The 25,376-nt window shown below is 39.9% G+C and overlaps 1 protein-coding gene across 4 annotated transcripts in view; it reads left to right on the plus strand.

The window, feature by feature from the left end:
* SLC39A10 (solute carrier family 39 member 10) overlaps window positions 1–25,376 on the plus strand; it is a 165,641-nt gene that overhangs the window by 94,197 nt on the left and 46,068 nt on the right. For 2 of the 4 annotated variants that reach the window (XM_006167760.3, XM_006167761.3), the window contains one exon: window positions 23,072–23,180. The exons of the other annotated variants lie outside the window; for them this stretch is intronic. In XM_006167760.3, the coding sequence (XP_006167822.1) occupies window positions 23,168–23,180 (13 nt within the window). In that variant the 5' untranslated portion in view covers window positions 23,072–23,167. The remainder of the gene's footprint in view (window positions 1–23,071; window positions 23,181–25,376) is intronic. 4 annotated transcript variants of the gene reach the window in all.

Consider the following 25,376-nt stretch of genomic DNA (forward strand, 5'->3'; position numbering starts at 1 on the left):
GTGGCGCGGCTGGCCGGGCTTTGTTCCTGAAAGCCTTTAGGTGGAGAGCGATCTGGGGTGTGGGTGGGGGCGCGCGTGGGACAACCTGGGCGACCCCCTTCTTCCCGCCAAGCAAGCGGATGACCTCGCCTCTCCCCTGGGATCCCCCTGAACGCTCTTGCTAGGAAGGGGGCCTTAGGAGGGCGCGGGCGACATGACGTTGAAGGTCTTCCTGTGGCTTCTGTTAAGAAACGTTCACGTGGGAGCCTGTCCACATGGGCTGCCTTTAAAGGAGCTGGGCACGAGGAAGATAGAGCGCAGCAGCCTAGGGTTGGAAGGGTCATTCACTCCATTACCTGTTCTAAATAATACCAAGAGATACAAAACATACGTATTTTTTTTTTTTAACGGTAGGTTTTGCCGTCTTTTTAAAACTTTCACTTCTGTCTTCCCTTGTTAAGTACACCTAGTTTTGCCTTGCAACTGAATCATTGGAACAAAACCAGCATGTGATCTGTTTACATTATAGCTGTGTTTTCTTTTTGCATATGTAAGTTCCACGTAATTAAGAACAAGTATTGGGAAAGCTGCAGATCAAGACTCCTGCCTACCGTTTTATATTTGGACTCCCCATTTTACAAATATTTGATTACCTTGCTATGAGTCAGTCACTTTTTCTAGACCTTGGGAATCAATCCATGCCAGACAATCCACAGCCTACATGTACCGAATATTCCAGTAGTGAGAAACAAATGCTCTGTGGGAAGTGCTATGAAGAAAATAGTGATGTACTGGCAAGGACTCTCAACATTTTTGCGCAGTGAACCCTTGAATGATGGTTTTAAACATATTTAGAATTACAGAATTACAACCAGTTATGTTGAAATGGTTACCGAGATATTAAGTATTTATGTTGAAGTGATTCATGCTTTAGTAAAGTATCAAGAGTAGTGGCTGGGGGACCAGCAGTTAGCGTAATGGCTATGTCGCTGGACTCCCACGCAGTGGATCACGGTTCGAGTCCCGATCCGGTGGCTTAAACTCAGGCCAGGCACGTGTGCATGGGTACCCAAGATCCAGAGAGGAGAAGGGATTGGGGCGTGGCCATCCCCCCTGGGGGGTGATTTCTCGCTTTCTGTTTCACTGTCTCTGTCTGCCAAGCGAGTGCATGTACCCTATAGCAAAAAGCTCTTCAAAAAAAGAAAAAACTAAACAAAACAAAGAGTAGTGGCTGGAACCAGCAGTTGGCATAATGGCTGTGTTGCCAAGCTCCCATGTAGTCCACCGCAGTTGGACTCCCCGACCCAGTGGCCTGAACTTATGCCGTGCGTGTGTGTATACATGCCCAAGATCCTGAGAGGAGAAGGGATTGTGGTGTGGCCATCCACCTCTGTCTTTTTGGCGAGTACATGAGCTCTATAGCAAAAAACTACCCCCACACACACAAAAAATGAAAAAAATAAAAAAGGCTGATCTATTAATGACTAATTTCAAACTAGTGAGGACTGAAAAAAAGATCTTTTTGGAATTTAATTCATTATAGCTAATTTCAATCAGATACTATTTAATGTTTGCCTGCATTTGTAATCTAAAGACTAACTCAGGGTTTAATTAAAATTAAGAGTTTATCTTGTCACTATCAAAATTCAAATACCTTCTGAATTTCATCCATACATCTGGTTAGGAATTCCCTTGCATGGGAACAGCAGATGATCCAATGGTTATGTCTCTAGACTCTCACCTGGTTGACCAAATTCCAGCCCCAGACTCAGGAAAAGAATGGAAAAGGGATTGTGGCATGACCATCCCCCCTGAGGGTGATTTCTCCCTTTCTGTCTTTCTGTCTCTCTGATGAGCTCACATGCCCTACAGCAAAAATCTCTCTACCAAGAAAAAAAAAAGAATTCCATTGCAAGAATGACATGCTACTTTAGAATGACATTTTAGGAGGTGGCATGAAATACTTCAGGATAACCTGTATAGTTCTTTGTTAAACCAATTAATATTCCAGTAAAAGCATACATGGTTCTTCCCCTGATTTGTTGTTTGAAGTGGCCACACATTGCAAGTACAATGAGGGGACTGGTTTGTGGAAGAATGGAATTAAAATACAACTTTATTTTAATGCAAAAAATATTGAAACCTATGCATTTTAAAAAGTCTATTCTCCATGAACTTTTTGAAGACCTCGTGAACTCTAGGTGGAGTTTCCCTAAAAGATCCCCTTGGAATCTAGGGGATTTTTTTAAAAAGGTAATTTATGGAGAAAATGATAGATTAATACTATATCAAGGAAGATTATTCAACAGTTGAAATGATCATTTGCTTTTACATGAAGAGAATTTACCTTGGTAATATTCTATTCCCTTTACCCTTTTATCCTCTGTACTGGGCAGTATTGGAAATAATTTAGGCCTTTGCAGTGAAATTAAGCGTTCAAAACTTTGAGCTATTACGAAGTAGTTAATTGGTTACCTTGAGCAAGTAAGTGGCTTTACCTGAACTTTATATTTGTGAACATAAGGTACTAAAAAACTTATCTCACGGGTTTACTGTAACCATTAAATGGGATGAGTCAGAGTCACAGGTAGTTAATCATTTTACCTTTTCTCTTTTCTAAACATTTCAGTTTTTCTTTCATGGTTAAAGATCTACTTTTTCTTTTTCCCTTACACTTCATTTCCCCAGTGAGATTTGACCCCATTCTTTATATCATACCCATGGAAATTTATTTTCTCTCTTGCATTTTCTAATTTATTACATATATACATCTTGTTTTCCCTGCCAAATAATTTCTTGAGTGACATGATTCACATTTTTGTCACGTAGCCCTCATGACACGTTCAATGAATGTGCAAAAAGCTTGTCAAGTTCTTTAATAACGTTTAAAATGTTAAGTGAAACAAAAATTTAGCATTAACTTAAGGAAATACTTTGGATAAAAATGTCAAGCCTCATCTGTGTAGTGCCTACCTCAAGAATGGAAATGCCATGAATTTTGTATTATACCAAAGGAACATTATCACCAGTGCATTATAAGCTGGTATCTAGAAGTCAAAGATGCAAAAGAAAGTACACAGTAGGAAATACATGAGAAATGTAGATAATAGAGGCAGCCAGTTCTTCAACTAATCTTAGTCATCTTTCATTAGAAATTCTTACTAAAAATGTGCCTCGGTTGAAGGTTTACAGCTCAAAGCTGCCCAAGCCTAAGCTTCAACAGTTTGATGCTGCCCCCTAGTGTTTGATTTCCCTTGAAGTTTTCCTGAGATGCGCTTTCCCCTTTTTCCTAAAACAATACACTTTTAAATTAGTTTAGATGCACTAGTGCTATTAATCTAGTCTACCTTGGGATTTCCTCCAGCAGCTTAGTGTTGTCAGTAAGACAGGGTTAGTCTTTTAGAATTGGTTGATTTTGATTGCTTTTAGCCAACATTTTTCCAAATAAGGGTGGATTTTGGGTGGAGAGAGACCAATACGTGCAGGATGTGTGGGGTGTTTTATCAAAATGGGAAGAAGGTAACATATTAAATATGTATCTTTGATGGTAGCTTTGTATATGAGCAAGAAGTTTTAGTATTTAATGTGTGCTTCTCATCTTGAGAAAATTGAAATGAAAATCTGTTTTCTGACTTAATTTAGTTCCACATAACTTTGCATTGCTGAAGCTGTACTGATAATAAAGTTCAAAAGTACTAAATTTATAGTTTTTTAAATTTTTTTTGCTATAGGGCACGTGTGCTTGCCAGAGAGACAAAGAGACAGAAAACGAGAAGCCACCCCTCAGAGGGGATGGCCATACCACAATCCCTTCTCCTCCATTCTCCTCTTGGCATCTTAGGCAAGCCCTCAATTTCTTGTTCCATAGCTGGTTACTTTACTTTAGTTTGTTGTTCCTTTTTTTGTGGGGTGGGCGAGACAGTGAAAGATAATTTTAGAAAAGGAAACTAAGATTTTTGGCTTAAATCAAAATTTCTGTGAAACTTTTTCCAAGACCTCCATGTACCCTAAATAAGTAACAACACTCCCCATGTCTTAACATCTAGCCACGTTAGATACTTTCCAATTTCCATGTTGTGCTGGATGTCTTTCTTCAAAATCATTTTTTCTCCTTTCTTCACTCGGCAAAGCCTTCTTCCTCCTGCAAAACCAGGTTCAAATGCTGCCCTGGGACACCTTCCATGAGTCCCTACAGAATTAATGATTTGTTCATTCATTCATTTAATCATTTACTGGCTTGACTTGTGTACTGAGAACATACTAAATTCATTAGCTTAACTTATGTACTGAGAACTGGCTGTGCCAGGCACTTGGAATTGCTTGAGAGAGATGAGATGACAGTTCTTGCCATCAAGTTTAAGTCACTTTTTTTCACAGCTTACTTTTCACAGCTGGTAGTTGGAGTTACATTTACTAAATAGTTTTACCCAGGCCTGCGCTAAGCACTCCATATGCATTGGAAGTTATTATTTAATATACAGTCTTTCATTAATCTCATTTTATAGATAAATATATGGAGGCACAGAGAGGCTTAACAATAGCCCAAGACCTCTCCGACACATTCCTTTATTTTTAGAGATTTTTGATATAGGGCACATATGCTCACTTGAGAGTCAGAGAGACAGAAAGCAAGAAATCACTTCCCAAGGTGAATGGCCACTGTAATTTGTTCTCCTCCGTTCTTCTCTCAGGATTTTGGGCACTGCCCGACGTGAATTTCAAGCTGCTGGGTCTGGGACTCAAACCACAGTCAACTATGTGAAAGTCAAGCGACATAATCATTATGCCACTTGTTGGTTCCAATTAATTTTTGTTTTTCAATAGAGACGTTCACTATAGAGATGGATAAAGAGAGAGAGATGGATAAAGACACCAGATTCCCACATGTGCTTATTGAAGAGACAGAGACAGAAAGCGAGAAATCCCACCCCCAATACCTTCTCCTCCATTATCCTCTTGGGAACTTGGGCATGCATGCACACGTGCCCGGAATGAGTTTAAGCCACCAGGTCTGGGACTTGAACCATGGTCGACTACATGGGAGTCCAGCTAACTGCTGGTCCTGAGCTTTTTCTTTTTTTAATTAAAGTTTATTAAGAGAGATTTTTGCTATAGGGTGCGTGCAATCACCGGAGAGACAGAAACAGATATTGAAAGTGAGATCACTGTTCAGGGGGATGGCCAGGATGCTGCTATCCCTTCTGCTCCATTCTTCTCTCAAGATTTTGGGCATGGGGAACCAGCAGTTAGCGTAATGGCTATGTTGCTGGACTCCCACGTAGTTGACCGCGGTTTGCATCCCGGACCCGGAGGCTTAAAACTCACGCCGGGCGCGTGTGCGTGAGTGCCCAGGATCCCGAGAGGAGAATGGAAGAGAAGGGATTGCGGCATGACCATCCCCCCTGGGGGGTGATTTCTCGCTTTCTGTCTCTCTGTCTGTCTCTGTCTGTCTGGCGAGCGCACGCGCCCTGTAGCGAAAACCTCTCTAAAAAAAAAAAAATTGGGGGCATGCACGCACATATGCCCATGTGAGTTTTAAGCTGCTGAGTCCAGGCCTTGAACTGTGGTCAGCTATTTGGGAGTCCAGCAATGTAACCATTATGCCATTTGCTGATCCCTTATTATTTTTTAAAAATAATTATTTTATTTAATGTTATTTATCTTAATTTGTCCAGAGAGTGAGAGAAAGGGAAAGTGAGAAAGCAAGCCTCCAGGTCTAGGATTCGAACTGCAGTCGGTTATGTGAAAATCCAGCGCCCTTAACACTACATCACCTGCCAGACCCCTCATTTTTAAAAATAATTTGCCTTAGAACACATATGATTACCAGAGAGAGTGAGAAAGCAAGCTGCCAGGTCTGGGACTTAAACCGTGGTCCGCTGTGTGAGAGTCCAGTGCCTTAACTACCACGTCACCTGCTGGCCCTGGAACTATGACTTTAATAAAATGCTTTTAAGAAAATAGAACCTTGGGACCAGCAGATGGCATAACGGTTAAGTCTCTGGACTCCCGCATAGTTGACTGTGATTTGAGTCCTAGACTGGGTGGCTTAACCCCTTGTGTGTGCACGTGTGTGTGCACCTGTGTGTATTTACCCAAAGTACCAAGAGGAGAATGGAGGAAAAGGGATTGCTGCATGGCCATCCCCCCAGGGGGTGATTTCTCACTTACTCTGGTGAGTACATGCACACTGTAATAAAAATCTCTCTTAAAAACAAGAAAAAGAAAAATGGGAGTAGGGATATCAGCAGATGGCATATTGACGTCGCTGGACTCCCACATAGCTGACTGGTTTGAGTCATGGACCCAGTGGCTTAAAACTTAAGAATGCCCAAAATCCCGAGAAGAGCGTGGAGAAGGGATTGTGGTGTGGCCATCTGTCCGGGAGTGATTTCTTGCTTTCTGTCTCTTTAGTGAGTGCACAAAAATCTTTAAAAAAAAAAAAAAAAAAAAAAAAAAAAACCAGTTACCTCAGACCTCATGTTAAACAGTGTCTCCATCTGGGTCCTCTCAGTACTGCAGACTTCTAACATATGCACGGAGAAACCCTGCCTAGTGTGAGCACTTATTGTTTTAAAGCAAAACTCTTTCCAAGGACTGAGAGGGGGTGCTGCTGGCAAGCTCATCATGGAACTGTGGTGGGTAGATCTGGAGTGTCATCTGAACGGTGCTTTCTTTCTTTCTTTCTTTCTTTTTTTCTTTTTTTTTTTTGAGAGGTTTTTCGCTAGAGAGACAGAAAGTGAGAAATCACCCCCCAGGGGGGATGGCCACCCCACCATCCCTTCTCCTCCGTTCTCCTCTCGGGATCGTGGGCATGCACGCACATGCACCCGGCGTGAGTTTTAAGCCACCGGGACGCGAACCACGGTCGACTACGTGGGAGTCCAGCGACATAGCCATTGCGCTAACTGCTGGTTCCCTGAACAGTGCTTTCTCTTTGAATTTTGCCATTTTCAGTATTCTCGTGTCAAATAGGCTAAGTGATTTTATTGGCTAGTTTTGCATACATTAGTTCCAAAGAGGAGCTCTTTGTAATACATTTCCAGTCTCTAAAGCTCAAAAGTAGAACATTCCTTGCCGTGGCAGGATTACATATGCAACCGTACACCACAGTACATTTTGGGAAGATGTCTGTAGCATATGTTGCTGTGAGATAGGCCTTGTGGGATATGGCTGTTTGTCATTTGGATTTATTTTAAATAAATATGTGTTTGTGTGTGTGTGTGTGTGTGTGTGTGTGCACGCGTGCGTGCTCGTGTGTGCGCATATTTTTTTAAAGTGCTTTTTTTTTACCAGCTCAAAAATTACAAATAAATAAATAAATAAACACATAACTAGAACCTTGGAGCAGCACCTGCCATGGTGGTTAAGGTGCTGGATCCCACGTAACTGACTGTGCAGTTGGAGTCCTGGATCTGGTGGCCAGGAGAGTATTTGTGACTACCTAAAATCCCAGGAGAGAATGGATTGCAGCATGACCATCTTTGGGGGCGCGGGGTGGATTTTTCACTTTTCCCATGCATGTATGCTTTCTGGCTTTCTTCGGTAAACACACTGCATCCTATAGCAAAAACAAAAACAAAAACAAAAAAACCTGAAAGAATAGAATCTCAAGGACCTCTTCATAATCACAAAATTTCTTATGATCAGTCATATAAACTCTTAAGGGCTTCAGATAATAGCAAGTATCAATGTTTTAAACCATTCTTTTTCCTTTTTTCTTAATTCTCTGTAGATACATTTTATGGGTAGGCTCCACAATGACAGAATTTTTAAAAAATAATGAAATATATTCTCATACACTAAAAATATACAGAAGCATTCACAAGTATATCCAATAAGTATGAAGAAATCTACAACTGAAATTATAAAGTTTCAGTGCCTATAGCAGTTTTGAAATTTTCAAATCATTTGAGACAATTTAAAACAGTACAAGAATCATTGCCATATCGCAAATATTAGTGTCAGCTTTTATCTATCCTTTTATCAGAATATAGGTTTTTTAATTTTTGGTTTTATTTTGCTGTATTGTGTTTTGTTTTTAAATATTTGATATGTGCACTCCTCAGAGAAAGAGGGAAGGTGAGAAGGCACACTTCCTTCCCCCCACCCCAAAGGGAATGATCACACCACAATCCCTTCTACTTCAGTCTTCCCTCCTTTTGGAGAATTTGGGCACACATGTACATGAGCTAGGCATGTTTCTCAAGCTGTGAGATGTGAAACTCAAATTGTGCAGACAGCCATATGGGATCCTGCTGCCTTAACACCCACTTTGGGCTGGCCCCAGAACACGGGGTTTCTTTGATTGCCAGATAAAAGATTTGGATATTTAATAGATTTTTAGTGTTAAAGAAATTGTTAGGCCCTGCTGTATAGCCTAGTGGTTAAGAGAAGCCCTGCATGACTAACTGTGGTTTAGATCCTAGCCCCTATGACCTGAAAAAACACACTGGGCATGTGTGTGTATACTGCCAGTTGTGACAAGTTGAAGAAATGAAGAAGAGATTGTGTGGCCATGATCCATTGAGAGGGGGTCTTCCTCCCTCTCTCTTCTGTCTCTGTCTCTCTGGTTAGCACACATGCCCTTTGGTAATTGGAAAAAGGACATTGCCAAATTTGGAAACTGGAGTTGATTACAGGTTTGTGCAAGTGTTAAGAGTAATATCTAAAATTATGTTTAAGTCGTGTTTAAAGTATTTATACACTCCGAGAGTGATAAATGATTTTATATTTATATAATCACTCATTTTTAAAGACATTTTACTGCTGGGGCCGGCGGGTGATCTGGTGGTTAGGGTGCTGGACTGCCACGTGGCTGACAGTGATTCAAGTCCCAGACTTGGTGTCTTGCTTTCTTTTTCTCCCTAGCTCAAATTAAAAATAATAATGAAGTTAAATGAAAATTCTTTAGAAAGCAAAAAGAAAGGAAATGTTACTGCCAAAGAGAGGGAGATATTAGATAATTTTCCTTGTGTTAGCTTTTGTTTGTTTTCTTTCTTTCTTTCTTTTTTGGAGAGGTCTTTGCTTTAGGGTGCGTGTGCTCAGCAGAAAGACAGACAGAAAGCAAGAAATCACCCCCTGGGGGGGATGACCACGCTGCAATCCCTTCTCCATTCTTCTCTTGGGATCTTGGACATGCACGCCCATGCTCCCGACGTGAGTTTAAGCCACCGGGTCTGGGACTCGAACCGCGGTCGACTACATGGGAGTCCAGCAACATGGCCATTACGCCATCTGCTGGTCCCCTATGTTAGCATTTTTAACAGACTTTTAAAAAAACATTTGACAGAGTGTTAGTGGGCTCACCTCCCCCGGGGTTCCTTCTCCATTTCTCCATTTCTCTTTTGGGATTTGGGTATATATGCACATGTGCCCAGCATGTTTCACAAGCTGCTGGGTCTGGACCCCAACTATGCGGTTGGCCCTGTGGGATCCAGCTTCCTTAACCACCACACCACTGGCTGGCACTATTTTACATTTAATATGTTCTCTATACTTTGGGGGACCACTGATCCCTTTAGAAAGGATTCTAGGGATTCTAAGTGAATCAGAAGTTGAAGAAAGTGTCCTTATCTTATTAACATAATAAGATTATGTACTCCACAGGACTAGAAGTATTATAAGAACTATGAATTATGAGATTAATTTTAATCCTCTTGTAACTAAGTCTTAATAATGATCACTTGAGGGGGCCGGCAGGTGACGTGGCCATTGAGGGTGCTGGACTTCCACATGGCTGACTGCGGTTCAAGTCCCAGACTTGGTGGTTTGCTTCCTCACTTTAACTCTGTCACTCTCTGGTCAAATTAAAATAAATAAAGTTAAATAAAATAATTCTTTAAAATAAAATTAAAAGAAGATAATGATCACTTCAAGTTTTAGATTTATTTTATTCAATAGATTTCTTAAAAAATTGTAAATTGCTTTCAGTGTAGTAAGAATGTTAGAAACATGTATCCTACTTTGCTAGAATTTCCTATCTATAAATAAAAAGAAATAATTTGACATGTGCCCTGTACCTCTAAACTAATCCTTTGAACTCACTGTTTTGTATTCTGTGAATTTGTGAGTTTTAAATTAGTCATGTGCCATAAGACAACATTTCAGTCAACAATGGACCACAGTATGTGTTGGTAGTTCTATAACCACATACCTGGGCCTGTCATATGCTATACCACAGGCTTGTGTGAATACACTCTGATGTTCACATGGTGATGAAATTGCATAACACATTTCTTTTTTTAAAAACACCAATCTGGGGAACTAGCAGTTAGCGTAATGGCTATGGCGCTGGATTCCCATGTAGTCGACTGTGGTTCGCGTCCCGAACCCGGTGGCTTAAATCTCACGCCGGGCGCGTGTGCGTGCATGCCCAAGATCCTGAGAGGAGAATGGAGGAGAAGGGATTGCGGTGTGACCATCTCCTCTGGGGGATGATTTCTCGCTTTCTGTCTCTATGTCTCTCTCTGTCTGTCTGGTGAGCGCACGCGCCCTATAGCAAAAAACCTCTCCAAAAAAAAGAAACAACACCAATCTGTTTTATTTCCTCCAAAAATAGTTCCCTTTTTTAAGAATTATTTTATTTAATTCTATTTGTTATCATTATTTTCTTTTAATTTGACCAGAGAGAGACAGAAAGAGAGGGAAAATCAGAAAACAAGCCAGATCCAGGACTTGAACTGTGGTCAACCATGTGGGAGTTCAGTGCCCCCAACCACTATGCCACCCACCAACCGGTTACTGCATTTCTTAACATGTACCCCCATTGTTGGAACCAGCAGATGTCATAATGGTTACATTGCTGGATTCCCACATAGTGACCAAAGTTCGAATCCTGGACCTGGAAACTTAAAACTCATGCTGGGTGCATATGTGTGTGCATCCAAAATCCCAAAGGGAGAATGAAAGAGAAGAGATTGTGGCCATATCCCCAGGGGTGATTTCTCACTTTCTGTCTCTCTGTCTCTAGCAAGTGCACATGCTATAGCAAAAATCTCTCAAAAAAGAATCTTTGCTATAGCAAAAATCTCTCAAAAAAAGTATCTCTCTTTTTAAGCAAAGCATGAGTAGTGGTTTATCCTAAGTTTACTCCAAAATTGATATTTTTTAAATATGTGATTAAATCAAGGGTCAGCAAACTGTGGTCCATTAGCCAGATTCCCCCCTCATGTATGTATGTATTTTTTTCACTTTACTTTGTAAAAATTACCATAGTACATGGATGCTCACCAGAAAGACAGAGCTGAAGAGAGTGCACCTCTGCAGTGCAGTATGGTCATACTGCAGTCCCTTCTCCATTTCTCCATCCTATTGGTGTGTTTTTCAAGTGGCAGGGGGTGAGATTCCAAACATGGTTGGCCTTTTAAGAGCTGGCTCCCTCACTACTTGGCTACAGGGCTGGCCCTATTTATATATTGTTAATAGCAGCTTTTGTGCTATAATGGCACAATTGATTTGTTGTAATAGAAGCCAAAAGCCTAAGAACCTTAAAATGTTTATCAGACCCTTTCAAGTCTTCCAACTCCTGTATCCAATTCTTGTGTTTCATTATTATTCAGCACATTGTCATTTATTTAAAATAATTAGGGCTAGATGGTGTTGTGGTTAAAGAGGCTGGATCCTATGTGGCCAACTGCACAGTTGGAGTCCTGGAATCAGTGGCTTGGCAAACATGCTGAGTACGTGAGCCTGCGTTTCTTAAGTCCCTAAAGAAATGAAGAGATTGCAGCATGGCCATCCCTCATGAGAGGTGCTTTCTTGCCCCCTCCTCCCCATCTCTCTGGTGAGCACATGTGCCTTTTAGCAAAATTTAAAAATAAAAAATAAAACAATTCTCTTGGAGCCCATGTGGATAAAATAATAGGAAAATGTTCAGTCATTTTCTGTTTGTAGGTAGTAAGGTGAGTTATGAGATATTCTTTCTTTAAACAGTGTAGAAACTTTTCATCTCTTCCCTCTTCTCATCTTCCCTTTACTGGTGGGACTAGCACCTTTATTATGTTTGGAGTTGAAGAAGGAATGCGACGCCCTTGGTCCTCAACCTTGGGCTACCACCTAACTCCATCACACTGTTTCTACCACTAGTGCGGCAGCTCAGTTTATTGTCCCTAATTGAAAAGCTGTTGTGCCTTCCTTGTAACTTCTTCATAGCAGAAAGTGTATCATACTCATTTTTCTGCCTCCTCCTTTTCTGTCTCTCTTTTCCTTTTCCTCCTTTCGTCCTCCTCTCATAGAAAGTAATTCCTATTTTTATGCTTGCAGGCCTGTGAAAAAATGTTTTAGTACGTTACCGCTCAGTGCACTTGTACTAAAGATGAATTACTACATTACTGTTCAGATGTGAAGTATCCTTTGCACCATGTTGTCAAGGAATGTAGCCTCTTATGAAGGAGGCTACGGAGAGGTTGATTATATATCTTATCAACATAAATGGAATAATACATGCATTGTTATTACATTATAAAATGAGATCAGTAAAACAGTATAGTAATTGAAAAATATATCTGTAAATATAAAGTATTTACTCATAATATAATTATATATAAAATGACTTATAACAATTATGTATTATATGTACTGTGTACATTATAAAGCAATAAAATCATGTTTCTCATTCCCATGAACCTTTTTAGCATAAAATATCTGATTTCATAACTTCTTAATGTTTGGAATATTCATTTCCTTTATTTTTGAAAGTTTTGGATTTTAAGTAGGATATTCCAGTTTTTTCAAATAAAGTGAATAAAATTCAATGTATAGTACATATTCTTTATAAATATTAATTTGACATTTATTTAAAAAGTAATTATACCAATGTTTTAACAGTGAAGAAATGGCTTGCTTATGGTGTGGTGGTAAAGATAGCTAGGTCCTACATGGCTGGCTCAGAGGTTTCGAGTTCCAGACTCAGCACCTCGCAGAACATACTGGAAACACACTAGAAGCACATGCATCACCACTCACCCCTGGTCTCTTTCCTGGGCACACACCCTCTGGCAAGTTACAGAAAGAGAGAGGATGGAGGTAGGTAAGCAGGGAGGGAGGGAAGAAGGAAGAAAAAGATATTAAGTCATTGATAGAAATATTAAGAAAACTGTTTTTTTAAATTGTAAATATGGGCCATCAGGTTGCATGGTGGTTAAGGTGCTAGACTCACACATGGCTAATTGTGGCCCATGATTTGAATTCCAGACCCAGAGGCTTGAAAATCACACTGGGCACCTGTGTATATGCCCAAAATCCCAAGAGGAGAATGGAGGAGAAAGGGTTGTGGTGAGGCCTTCCTCCCAGAGGGTGAATTTTTTCCCTCTTTCTCTCTGGTGAGCGCCCATGTGCCCTTTGACAAAATCCTTTTTAAAAAAGTTCACCTTTGGGGCTGGCAGATGGTGTAGTGATTATGTTGCTGGACTCCCACATGACCAACTGTGGTTCGAGTCCCAGATCTAGTGACTTGAAAATCATGTGGGTGCCTGTTTATGTGTGCCTAAGATCCCAGGAGAACGGATTGCAGTGTGGACATCCCCCCAGGAAGTGCTTTCTCAATTTTCCTCATTGTCTCTCCAGTACATATACCCTAAGGCAAAAAAAAAAAAAAAAAAAAAATTCACTGTATAGGTAACAATATATAACATAGAAAAATATGTTAGAACTTTTTTTTTTTTTTTTTTTTTTTTTTGAGAGGTTTTCGCTATAGGGCGCGTGCGCTCGCCAGACAGAGAGAGACATAGAGACAGAAAGCGAGAAATCACCCCCCAGGGGGGATGGTCACGCCGCAATCCCTTCTCCTCCATTCTCCTCTCGGGATCTTGGGCACGCACGCACACGCGCCCGGCGTGAGATTTAAGCCACCGGGTCCGAGACGCAAACCGCGGTCGACTACGTGGGAGTCCAGCGACATAGCCATTACGCTAACTGCTGGTTCCCAGAACTTTCATATGGAGATTTTAGCCTAAACACAAGGCAAAAATTGAGGCTAAAACAAAAGTTTCTTAGCTAGCTAGTAAGTATGTAAGAATGTTGCATGCTGTTCAATGGATGTTTTTCTTTTTCTTAAAAAAGAAATGAATGTTGGGAACCAGCAGTTAGCGTAATGGCTATGTTGCTGGACTCCCACATAATTGACCGTGGTTCGTGTCCTGGACTTGGTGGCTTAAAATTTCACACGGGCGCGTGGGCGTGCGTGCCCAAGATCCCAAGAAGAGAATGGAGGGGAAGGGATTGCCCCCCCCTGTCGGTCTGGCGAGCGCCCACGCACTATAGTGAAAAAAAAAAACACCTCTCCAAAAAAAAAAGAAGAAATGAATGTTTCAGTTTATTTCATTCCTTTGTGAGAGAGAACAGTCAGACAGACAAACATCCCCAACAGAGTCCCCACATAGCAGTTTATCCCAGTCCTAGCCATTTCAGGCTTGTGTGTGTAGGGAGGACCCAGAACATTATCCTGGGACACTGCCAGGCAAATCTGCATGCATCACTGCTGAGCCACTGTCCTAGGCTCCTAGTTTTGGGGGGTCGTGTTATTTTTTATTACAACTCTTTCTTCTGAATAAAACATATCAAGTATGAGGAGAACAATGTTATTAAATTTGAAAATCATGGAATAAATCGCAAATAACTTAGTAGGTTTCACTGCAGGCACATGAAAACATCTTTATATGAGAAGCAGAATAATTGTAGCTGAAAGGTTTTTTGTTTTTAATTATTTTATTAACTTATTTATTATTATTTTTTCACGTAGTTTTTTGCTAGAGAGAGAGAGAGCGAGAGCAAACTGCCAGGTTCAGGACTCGAACCGTTGTCGGCCTTGTGGGAATTCCAGCGCCTTAACCACCATGCCACCTACTGGCCCTGAAAGGTTTTTTTTTTATAGAATATTATGAAGTTGTTATATAAGAGCTCATATTGGTAAAAAAAAAATATTGAGGAATCAGCAGTTGGCATAATGGTTACGTCACTGGACTATGGTTTGAGTTTTGGACCCAGTGGCTTAAAATATATGCTGGGTGCATGTGCATGCATGCCCAAGATCCCAGGGGGAGAATGGAGGAGAAGGGATTGTGTGTGGCCGTGTAACCCAGGGGATGATTTTTCACTTTCCTTCTCACTTCTCCATCTCTTTCTCTCCTGAGAGCACAAATGCCCTATAGCAAAAACCTCTTTTTAAAAATTGAGACATTGGGAACCAGCAGTTAGCGTAATGGCTATGTCGCTGGACTCCCACTTAGTCAACCGCGGTTCACATCCCGGACCCGGTGGCTTAAAACTCACGCCGGGCGCGTGTGTGTGCATGCCCAAGATCCCTAGAGGAGAATGGAGGAGAAGGGATTGTGGCGTGACCATCCTCCCTGGGGGGTGATTTCTCGCTTTTTGTCTCTGTCTCTCTCTGTCTGTCTGGTGAGTGCACGCACCCTATAGCAAAAACCTCTCCGAAAAAAAAAAAAATTGAGACATCAAGAATGTTTTAAAAATACAAGTTAAGATAAAATAAGGCTCTTTTTTTAATCCAAAATTATTGATACTGAGCGCTAGTGGAAGTGCTGTGATTTTACTGTTGGTGGCAGTATAATCAAGCTTAATTTCTCAAGAAACTAGTTTGAAAATATGAATGTAACAAGATCTGAAAAATGTTGTAGTCTTTCTTCACACCTTGGAATGAATTCCAAACAAGTGACCAAAAATAATAGCAGGAATTGGAATTAAAATGTTTGCACATTGCGAAAAATCCTGAAGCTGTAAAAAATGAAAAATCATTTTCTTCCACATGTGACACAATGTGATTTTACTGGGTTGTTAACTAAAATTCATTTAAATGTATAATTGCTGACTTATTTTTGGGTCCCGCCAAAGTTATAAATAAATAGCTTAATCAAATTGTTAAGTGAAGGTTTTTAGGGAAAAGAAAACATTAGTCCTCCTGTCTCTTCCTGTTTTCTTCCCACAGAGATGAGGAACCCCTTTACTTGATTATTTTGCTATTCATTACCATAATTCTAAATAACGTATTTGGTACTTCTCGATTTTTCAATTTAGCCATTATTTGTTTAATGGAAGGTGATTTGGTGTTCTTTCCATTTTCCTGCATACCTTCCCGTTTCCTACAGTTTCTCAGTAAATTTTTTTTTAAGAATTATTTTTATTTAACCTCCTCTCCTCTCTTTTTCTTTTCTTCTTTCTTTTCTTCATTTTAATTTGACCAGAGAGTGAGAGAGAGAGAAAGAGAGAGAGAGCACAAGTGAGAAAGCAAGCCGCCAGGTCCAGGACACGAACCATAGTCGGCGATGTGGGAGTCCAGCGCCTTTAACCACCACGCCACCTGCAGGCTCCAGTACTATTATATTGTAATTTTGGTTTACCAGTAGTTTTATTTTTATACTCAATGTTATTCATAGCTGAGTCACTGTAATAAACTATTATTTGTCCTTCCTGTACAACTTTGTTTTCTAAAATTTGTGATTAATTTTTCCTTTTATTTATTTTTAAATTTTTTTTAACTTCATTTACTTATTTTAATTTGACCAGAGAGGGACAGAGCGAGAGAGAGAAAGAGGGAGAGAAAAAGTGAAAAAGCAAGCCGCCAGGTCCAGAACTTGAACTGTGGTCAGCCATGTGAGAGTCCAGTGCCCTTAACCACCACGCCATCTGCCAGCCCCTTTCCTTTTAATATTTCTGTGTACCCATATATCAAAATCTACCCCAGCTCTGTTTCTCACTGCAGCTCTGTAAGGGAAGGGGATATGGTCAGGCCTCTATGTTCGAGAATGTATAAGGTTTCCTTATATATTGCACATCATTAAACTTGATAGTAAACACGTTATTGGATTGGTAATTGAGAGCCAAATTAGTGGTTTGTTAGTAAAAATTAAGTAGCTTTGACAGTTGAATTAGCCCTTTGTAAAGAGCCTGCTAAATGGCTGAACTGAATTACCTCACTTTGTTCAGCAGTTAAGAAGTCCTTGATGGCTTAAAATAATTGTAAGGACAGCTTAAATTAATCAGACAGAAAGCTTCCCTGGTGCGAATAGCCTCTGTGTTGCAGCGTCAAAAAATGTCATTGTTATAAAAAGCTCGTCCTGGATATTCTATGAATATTGTTTTGTTTAGTTTCCTTCCCCTGACCTCATGGAAAGGAAGGATCATTTTAATTGGTAGTTCTTAGGAATGTCAAGCTGGTGCAAAATCAGGGGTGTGTATGTAACAGGGACAAGATGCTGTAGAAGGAAAACACAGAGTGCATATGGGTGGAATGATGAAGATTTAAGGCACTGGCAGTACCTATCTTTGGAATAAAGGAAACTGCCACTTGTGAGTGGAAAGAGAAGACAGCTTTGCAGGTGAAAGAGAAAGCATGTGTATCTAATTCAGATCCAAAGGCTAGCGCTCCTGTTTCAGCTCTCTTCCTGATGCAAGTTATGTAGGTTTATATGTATCTGGAATGAAAGGAGGTTGAAGCCTGTTTACTGAAAGAGTAACCAAAATTGTAAACATTTTAGTAGCTTCGAAGTTATCTCACTGTTGAGTAACAGAAAGAGGCATCTGAGCCGTACATTTACTGATCATGTAGATAGCAGAATAGAAGTAGCAATATTGCAGGTTGGTTCCTACATATAATATGGTTAACTGGCTCCCTGGTATGAAAGGTTGAAAAGCAGAAATGCAGGCAGTTGTTTTGATATTTAATGAGAAAATGTAGGTTTGCAAATTATTGTGTAGAATACAATATATAGATTGATTTAATGTGTTGTTGATTATTTAGAACTTCAAATTCAGGCACAGACGTTTATACTTTCCTTTTAAAAGTAAGTGAAACAGGAGAAACATTGAACTATACCCAAGTTCAGTTAGCATGCATCTGCTGTTTTTACATGAAATGAATCTTGGTGAAGAGATTGGAGATTGCCAGAACTGTGCACTTTTTTGTTGTTGTTGCATAGTTGCATTGGCTTTCCAAATTGTGAATATGGTTTAGTAGATTAGATTGCTGGTAAAGTGGGGGGAGGATAAAGCGAACCATGAAGTTGGAAGAGGATTTTGAGGATCCTGCTGAGAACTCATTACTGCAGTGCTTTCATCCCTTGAAGAATTTTCTGTCAGTGAAACTGTTCTGTGGTGGCGAGTCTTTCCGACTTCTCAAATAGTGGTGAACTGAGTGCCTCCGTAATCCAGAGCTGTTCTTGGATATGTTTTCACAATAATTTAATTGCATTCTTTCAAAGGAGGTACAACAAAGGGATGTTTTTCTTCCAGTTCTGTACTTTTGTAATTAGGTGAAAGATATATATGCCATACCTAGTAATGGTAATACCTTAGCTTAATATGTTGCTTTATAAAGCAGTTTAATATTCTTTTTTTTTGGAGAGTTTTTTTTGTTTTTGTTTTTGTTTTTTTTTTGCTAAAGGGCATGTGCGCTCGCCAGAAAGAGACAGACAGAGACAGAAAGCAAGAAATCACCCCCCAGGGGGGATGGCCACCCCGCAGTCTCTTCTCCTCCATTCTTCTCTCTGGATCTTGGGCACGCACGCACACGTGCCCAGCGTGAGTTTAAGCCACCGGATCCGGGACCCAAACAGCGGTTGACTACATGAGAGTCCAGCGACATAGTCATTACACTAACTGCTGGTCCCAAGCAGTTTAATATTCTTTAGAGTGGTGAATGGTTCATGAAATTTGTTGGATACTCTAGTGAAAGTGACAAAGCAGAATGGTTACATGGGTACTTGAAATATGGTTTCTTAGTAAGTGCATATCACATTCACACCATCTTATTTCTGAAAAATATAAGAAACCATTGTAAACTGGGACTGTCTACATATATACTACTGAAACGAGTGCCTTAATTTCTTTTATTTAAGGATCCAGTTAAACCTTTCTCCTAAATTAGTCATGTGTGTATTTGTTAAGCAAGACCTTTTGATACCAATAATACCTTTTTTCTTCCTAGTTAAAAAACAGATTTTCTATTGCAGTGTTATAAAAAGTGCATGTAAACACTGGTGAAATTCAAGTAAGGTCTGTAGTTTAGTTAATTGTATCAGTGCTGGTCTCCTGGTTTTGAAAATACACTATAATTATGTATGATGTTACGGTTGGGGAAAGTTGAATAAAGTTCACAGCAACTTTGAACTAGTCTTACGACCTCTTGTGACTCTGAAATTATTTTAAAATAAAGTTTTTAAAGAATTAATTTCATTTATTGTCGTTATTGTTGACGGAAATAACCAACTCTGCAAAAATAATACTGTGGTTTATTTCTTTTTGGGGGAAGAATTATTTTATTTAACTTTATTTATATATTTTTAATTTGATCAGAGAGGCATGGAGAGAGAGAAAAAGTGAGAAAGCAAGCCAGTAGGTGTGGGACTCGAACTGCGGTCAGCCATGTGGGAGTCCAATGCCCTTAACCACCATACAGTATATTTCTAAGCATGAATTTGAGGGACTTAGACCCAGAGAGGAAGCAAAAAAAAATTGCCTTTCTCGAGGTTATCAGATATAGGGCTTCCTTTTATTTGATTTTTTTTAAAGAATTACTTTTTATTTAATTTTATTCTTTGTCATTATTTTTTATATTTTATTTTTTTGAAGTTGACCAGAGAGAGACAGCCAGAGAGAAGGAAAGTGAGAAAGCAAGCTGCCAGGTCCGGGACTTGAACCATGGTCAGCCACGTGGGAGTCCAGCCACCTTAACCACGCCATCTTCTGGCCCCGCTTTTATTTGATTTTGAGAGCAAGAGACAGAGTTTGGAGGTTAATGAAGAATTTTTCCATTGGTCTGGCCCAAAAAGGCAGGACATGTGGAAGAGGAAGGGGAGGGCTTGTATGTTATAGGTGAGTTTTATAGTTTTTAGATTGGTAATTAGAAAAGAAAGTTTGCTGAAATAAAAAAAGAATATACTTGAACAGAGATAAGGAGGCTTAATATACATCACATCACAAAGATACTGTGACAGGGACAAGATGTAGGAAGAATCCTGTTACCAGTGGGTCAAAGTGGTCTTGTTAGTATTTGTGAGCTTGACTCTGGGCCCTCAGGAAAGGACTTTGGAATATAGGATAAAGCAGCCAGAGTTCTGTCATTATTATTATTGTTGTTGTTATTATTGTTATTAGACCTGAGAAAGACAGAGAGAGAAAGGGAAAGTGAGAAAGCAAGCTGTCAGGTTCAGGGCTCGAACCACAATCAACCATATGGGAGTCCAGTGTCTTGACCACTGTGCCACCTGCTAGCCCCCAAAATAAAAAGGTTTTAAAAATTCACCTTTAGGGGACCAGCAGTTAGTGTAATGGCTATGTCGCTGAACTCCCTTGTAGTCGACTGCGGTTCAAGTCCTGGACCTGGTGGCATAAAACTCAGGCTGGGCGCATGTGCGTGCGTGCCCAAGATCCCAAGGAGAATGGAGGAGAAGGGACTGCAGCGTGGCCATCCCCGGGGGATGATTTCTCGCTTTCTGTCTCTCTGTCTCTTTCTGTCTTTCTGGCGAGCACTCGTGCTCTGTAGTAAAAAAAACTCTCAGAAAAAAAAAAATATCATCTTTAGGAACCAGCAGGTGATGTGGTGTTTAAGGTGCCAGATTCTCACATGACCAGCTGCCGTTTGAGTCCTGGACCCAGTGGCTTGAAAATCACACTGGGCACGAGTGAATGTGTGCCCAAAATCCAGAAAGGAGAAGGGAAAAAAAAGGGATTGTTGCGGGGCCATTCCTCTCAGAGGTGATTTTTTACTTTCCCTTTCTGTCTCTCTCTGGCGAGCGCACTCATCCTATGGCAAAAATCTTTTAAAAAAAAAATCCTCTTTAGGGATTAGAGTTTATTTTGGTGTTAACAATTTTTGAAACTGTGCATTTTTAATAATGGGCATTTTCCATGAGCTTTTGGATGACCCTTTGTATTCTTCATGTAGGGACTAAAATATACATTTTCATTGCAATATAATACAGCTACAGAAGAATACCCAAATATTAAATGTAAAATTCCAAACAGTTTTTGTAAAATAAGGCACACCAATGTAATCAGTTCCCAAGTGAAAAAATAGACCATTGACAGCCACTCAGAATTTTCCTCATCATACAACTAGTCACTCCCTACACCAGGGTATAACTAGTATCTTTATTAAGTACTTCTAATGTTAGTGTTACATATTGGAGAGTATTAGTGAACTTCATTTTTCTTTCATGCAAAGCAAAATAAAACTAATATGATCATCAACACAAAGATTAAATTGCCTATATGGAAATTAACCTTGATCTTTTTTTTAAGAGATTTTTGCTATAGGGCATGTGCACTTGCAAGAGAGACAGAGACAGAAAGTGAGAAATCACCCTGTGGCTATGGCCACGGTGCATGAGCATGCATGCACATGTGCTGGGCATGAGTTTTAGGCCGCCAGGTCTGGAACTTGAACTGCAGTTGACTGCGTGGGAGCCCAATGACATCACTATTACGCCATCTGCTGGTCTCAACCCTGCTCTTAATGAAGAAATTATACAATGATAAAACTTTTTTTTTTCTAGTTCATTTCTTTCTTTCTTACATGAGCAGGAGAGATAGAGACAGAGAGATAGGTATCCTCAGCAGGGTCTTCATCCTGCAATCCACCCCCAGCATCAGCCAGCCAGTATCATGGGCACACCCACACCCGGCATGTTCAAGGAAGTCTCTGGAACCTTCCTTTGTGGTCTGCCTTGCAGAGCGTTGTTACTACTGCACTATGTGTAGCCCTGCTTAAACTTTTTACTTTGAAATCCACAGCAAAGGGTGAAAATAAATTTGTAGTGGCAACTGCTATTAGTATGTATTTACAGGAACATATTCTTCCATTTCTTCTGCTGTAGTATTATCTAATAGATGTCTTAGATAGATAACTATAAATTGACTGAATTGAAAAAAATTCAGTGAATTTTATATAACTGCTGTGAATTATATAACTAACATATTTTCAAGATACAAAACTTGGAAATTTCCAGAACTCAAGAGGCATACTAGAATATTTTTGCTCTCAGAGGGTCCTGTAAAAGCCAGTATTGAGGGTTGAGTGGCATATGAACCTGGGTAACATTTTACCCATTCCTGTCTCTGCTCTAAAGATCCACTTCGTGCTGTGCTGTAGACAGAAAAGGATTCTTAATATCTGTTGAATGCGGGGGACCAGCAGTTAGTGTAATTGCCATGTCACTGGACTCCCACGTAGTGGACCGCAGTTCGAGTTCTGGACCGCAGTTCGAGTTCTGGACCTGGCGGCTTAGACTCACGCTGGGCGTATGTGCGTGCGTGCCCAAGATCCTGAGAGGAGAATGGAGGAGAAGGGATTGTAGCGTGGCCATTCCCCCTGGGGGGTGATTTCTCACTTTCTCTCTGTCTCTGTCTGTCTGTCTGGCGAGCACACGCGCCCTATAGCAAAAACCTCTCAAAAAAAAAAAAGTATCTGTTGAATGTTTGGGAAGCTTCATAAATCATATGTGAGACTATACTGCCTAGCTGATTGCAGTGATATGACTAAGCTCTTGTAATACAATGGGAGGAAAAATTTCTGGTCCTGGACTTCCATTCTTTTTCTTCTCCCACTGACTGGACTAACAGTCACATAGGCAGGTATGTTTTTGAATGAGTAAAGCGTGCTGCCCTCAGACCTAGGGCAGTCATCATGGGTTGTTTGTGAGAAAAAAACTTGTTCATTTTCCAAGCCACTGCCTTTTGTGAGGGTTCTTTTCAATAGCTGCTTAGGCTATTCTAACAAATGCATATTTCATCCAAATGGTTCTTAAGCACACATCTGCTGTAATAGCTCCAAACTGAAGTTAAAAGTCTGTGAATGATGTGCTTTGAAAAGTTAGTACATGTTTAGGTTTACTCCTATGGTGGTACTTATGTTCTTGCGTTCCTATGATATTTTTCAAATGTGATGATATTTGGAATCTTTACAGGAAACAAGTTGAGTACTGTACACTTAAAAACTAGAGACAAATGAGAATTTAAAGCTTATATAGACCATCTGTGCTTGATAGTGTTAGCTATTGTATTTCATGGAGTCATTCATTTGATGTTGTCTGATCAATGTATGTTTTATTTCCACCACTGGTACCTATTCATTGGACAGTGAGATAATGTGCACTGAAGACCCCTCATGACAGTTACTTACCAGATGAATGGAGCAACACTCACTCAGAATATCACCTTTCACTAGCATCTTCTAATGAGAAACCAAGGTAACTTCAGGGAGTTTAACATTTAGGAGCTAAAGGAATATGTATCTTCTTTTGCTTAATAGCGATTATCCTTAAATCATCCATGCCCTTTTGTCTTTTTTAGTGTACAGGTAAAACTGATGTCTTTTAAATGACAACTGTATCAATGAGACTGGAAGAAATGGAAGTGTTTGGCTTAAAAACCATATCTTAAACTTAATGTAACTTTGGACTTGAATACATTAATTTTTTCCATGTGAGAGAGAGAGAAATAGAGACAGGCACCTCCAACGAGGTCTTCACACTCCAATCCTCTCAGGAACATCTTCCAGCCAGGTTCATGGGCACATGTGTTCCCAATATGTACAAGGAGACCTTAGGACACAAATCTGGGGTCTTCCAGTATGGCTTCAGCATTGTGGATCATTGCATTACTGCTGCACCATTGCAGCTGCCCAGGAATTAAATCTATTTTATAGACTAATCATTTCTGGCAACCAATATATCCATCACATGATAATTCAACCTGATTTATTCAGATAATCATAACATTCAATTAACTAAAGTATCATTTTAAATGGAGTGTTTGGTAATTTATTTATATAGATAGTGGTTCTCAAACCTTAGCTAGATTGCAGAATAGGAAAACTAAGTAGATAAAGCATTGCTGTGCAATATCCCGTTTCTGATTTAGCAGGACTGGGTGGGGTCCACGACTCTGCGTTTCTAATTCTTAGATGACCTCGATGCTGCTTCTGCTGCTCTTACAACCACACTTGGATTAAGCACCGATATGGGTTATGTGATTTCTTTTCAAATTTACGAAAAAGTACATAGAAGACTACAAACTTCTGAATCTCATTATTCTGTCTTCACAAATAATTGTTTTGCTACAAGCTTCAGATCCCCTCCCCTTTCTAGAGAAATAAAACACTGCCAATTCAATGAAATATGTACTGCATATCTCTACCATTAACAGATTATTTTCCTTCTGTCCCTGAGAAGATAAACCCCTCTTCAAAATGTAATCCGCATGTTATCCCCTTGGTTCATGTGTATTTTACATGTTTTTAAATTGTCTATATGTGATACAGCACATGGTTTTTTTTCAATTTTCAAGTTAGTTTATGAGATTATTATTATTATTTGAGAGGTTTTTGCTATAGGGCACGTGCGTTTGCCAGAAAGACAGAGGGAGACAAATCACCCCGCCAGGGGGGGATGGCCATTCTGCAGTTCCTTCTCCATTCTCCTCTCGGGATTCTGGGCACACACACCTGTACGTGAACCTGGCATGAGTTTAAGCCACCAGTTCTGGGACACAACCCACGGTCAACTACATGGGAGTCCAGTGATATAGCCATTATGCCAACTGCTGGTCTCTAGTTTACGAGATTTTTGCAGTCTTATATTTTAGTCATTTTGGTAGGTATTTAGTAGTATGTAATTGTGATTTTAAATTTCCTTAATGACTATTGACGTTCAGCTTTTTTTCATATGCTTCTTAGTAACTTAGCTCAGTTTCCTACCCATTTTTCCATTAGGTTGTCTTATAATTTTTATATTGACTTGTAGGAGTTCATTATGGTAGTCTTCTCCCAATTCATCTCTTGTCTTTTCACTTTTTTCAAGATGTCTTTTGATTAACAAATTCTTTATTTTGATATAGTATACAGTGTTAGTCTTTTCTTTATAATGCTTTTTGTATTTTATCTTGAAGGTCTTAAAATTAGTCTACTGGGACCAGCAGTTAGCGTGATGGCTATGTCGCTGGACTCCCACATAGTCGACCGCGGTTTGAGTCCCGGACCCAGTGGCTTAAACTCATGCCGGGCGCGTGTGCATGCGTGCCCAAGATCCCAAGAGGAGAATGGAAGAGAAGGGATTGCGGCGTGGCCATCCCCCCTGGGGGATGATTTCTCGCTTTCTATCTCTCTGTCTCTGTCTGGCGAGCGCACACACCCTATAGCAAAAACCTCTCCAAAAAAAAAAAAAATTAGTCTACCAAGTAAATCTTTTTTTTAAAGAATTATTTAAATTATATCTATTCATTCATTTATTTTAATTTCTCTCTCACTCTGCCCCTGTCTGGTCAAATACATATAAGTAAATAAAATAATTAAAGTTAAGTGAAATAATTCTTTAAAAAAGGGTTTCTTTCTTTCTTTCATGAGAGAGAGTATATTAGCAAAAAAGAGAGCATGATATAAACACCTT

Source organism: Tupaia chinensis, unplaced genomic scaffold (genome assembly GCF_000334495.1).
Source record: "Tupaia chinensis unplaced genomic scaffold, TupChi_1.0 Scaffold145082_1, whole genome shotgun sequence".
NCBI lineage: Eukaryota > Metazoa > Chordata > Mammalia > Scandentia > Tupaiidae > Tupaia > Tupaia belangeri.